Source organism: Trypanosoma theileri, assembly GCF_002087225.1.
Source record: "Trypanosoma theileri isolate Edinburgh chromosome Unknown TM35_Tth_27_V1, whole genome shotgun sequence".
In the NCBI taxonomy this organism is placed as follows: Eukaryota; Euglenozoa; class Kinetoplastea; order Trypanosomatida; family Trypanosomatidae; genus Trypanosoma; species Trypanosoma theileri.
This window is the reverse complement of record NW_021639869.1, coordinates 259,254-261,518: the sequence shown is the minus strand read 5'-3', so window position 1 is coordinate 261,518 and position 2,265 is coordinate 259,254. Positions and strand designations below refer to the sequence as shown.

General features: G+C 36.3%; 1 protein-coding gene across 1 annotated transcript; it reads right to left on the bottom strand.

The window, feature by feature from the left end:
* Nucleotides 1-592: 592 nt before the first annotated feature.
* Nucleotides 593-1,636, bottom strand: TM35_000271810 (uncharacterized protein; the record flags this gene model as incomplete). The annotated part of the gene is made up of 1 exon (XM_029028074.1): nt 593-1,636. One exon carries the CDS (start codon nt 1,634-1,636, stop codon nt 593-595), a length of 1,044 nt encoding a protein of 347 aa, XP_028880657.1.
* Between the last annotated feature and the right edge of the window lie 629 nt (nt 1,637-2,265).

The window sequence follows — 2,265 nt, the reverse complement described above, 5'->3', positions numbered from 1 at the left end:
AAAATGATAGCTGGAATCAATAAAGAACAAAATTGATACCAACAGACAAAAACCGAAATAACAAAAAAAAAAAAAAAAAAACATCAAACTTTCATAAGACAATTTTTCTTTCTTTCCTTCCTTCCTTCTTCATTTCTGCACTACTACTAATACTACTACTCACTTATATTTCCTTTCTTCAGAACTTTTTTTCATCATTTGCTCCCATTTAATGCCTAATTTTAGACACCTCCACCACCTTTGTCTGTGATTGTCAAAGATAAATCATGCCAATCAAAAGAAAAAAGAGCATTAAATAATTAATGTGCAAATAATAAAGATAAAAATACTCAAAGAGGTGGTTCATTGACAGTACATATCCCTCCAATATATATATATATATACAATCTTTTATATATATAGAGCACATACTTTGACGAGCATATTAACAACAACAACAAGAAAAATAAAAAAAAAACACCATACAAGGGTCACAACCCCTTCACCACCATCACAATAGATCCATCATAAAAACTATCCAAAATTTGAGAAAAGAGCGAGTTAAACGAAAAAAAAAAATAATAATAATAATAATAATAATAATAATAATTTTTCACATATACGATAAACAATCATCCATTCCCTCTTCTTCCTCCCTCTCTAACTCTTCTTTTCGATTTCGTCTGCTTTTCTTTTTCTTCTTTTCCTCCTCCTCTAGAAGAGACATGGCAAAGGCTCGCACAATGCTCACATCATTACTGGTAAAATTCAACGCCGTATTTCCATCACGACGGGCCACAGTTAAAGAGGAGGAAGAGGAAGAGGAAGATGATGGTGGTAGTGGTGGTACACTCGCCTGTGAATATATATCCCTATACTTCTTCTCATCCTCTTTTTCTTTTTCCTCATTATCTCTCAATCCCACACTCCTGAGAGGTTGAGGTGCAGAAAAAATAGAAGCGGCAGAGGCAAAACAGGCACGCGTAAACCGAGACATGGCAGAGCTGTGGCAGAATCGCGAGCCGAGATCTGCAGAGTAGAGATGTTGTGCCCGCACACCTTCACTCGCCCGTTTCTTCGCATTTGAAAGTTCATCCTCGAAGTCTTCACCGTCATCTTCTGTGTTGCACTCCACGGAAGAGACGGGGGAGTCGCCAGGGGCACCCCAACCCATATCACTGCAGAAATCAGAAACCGCCGCTGCTCCACCAGCAACACTTGAGGATATTGTTTGTCTACTTCTGCATCGCCCTGTTTTTCCAGCAAGAACAGTATTAGTAGTAGTAGTAGTAGTAGTAGTAGTATTTGTAGTAGTAATTGTATTTGTATTTATTATTGTATTTGTAGTGTATCCAGCGGGTTGTGATGTCTCCTCACATCCACGTTTTGATTTTCGCCACTGTTGAGTTTGTTGTTGTTGTTGTTGAGATGCGCAGACCCCTTCCAATGGGGTAAACAACAACGCTGGTGTTGCTTCTATAGTAGTTACTGGCTGTACATTAGGCTTTTCAGCGTTGCCGAGAGTTGAACAGCACAACTCGGTCTGAAAGAAGGTTTCATTTTCAATTGATCCTCCTTCCTGAGGACGTACAAAAGCACCTGGTTCAGGTACACGAGAATCCATCTCGTCTAGATATAGTAGTTGTTGTGATTGCATTTATCGATTATTGTTTCGAGTTGTTGTTTGTTTTTTTTCTTCTTTTTCTTTTTTCCTTCTCGTTTTAATATTGTTATTGGTTCCAGTTACTTGGTGATATCGCACTAGATATATATATATATATATATATATATATATATATTAGTTACCCAACGCTTTGTATGAGAGTTGGGCAGAAGAAATATAAATCAGGACACGATGGAATAGTCCGAAAGTATAAACGCCAAAGAAACAAGCAAAGCACTAAGTTTGTATGAAGTAAAACCAACAAGGAACTTTCTCTCTCTCTCTCTCTCTCTCTCTCTCTTTGACCCACACAAAGAAAAAAATCACTACACAGACTCTTTTCTTTTTTCTGTCTTACTTTACCTTTATAGTTCCCCCTACAATTGTGAGGTGCTTCTCTGTTTGTATGCACTTCTCCCTATAGTTAACAGATATATAAGGCAGAGTAAAATTAAAAAGAAAAGAAAAAAAAGAAAAAATGGAAAAATGGGGAAAAAATCAACAGGAAAAGAACAACTCATCAAAGTGAGGATAAATGTATATATGTATACATATAAAGGAAACACAATAAGACATCAAAGGGAAACAAGACACCATAAATAAATATATATATATATATATAT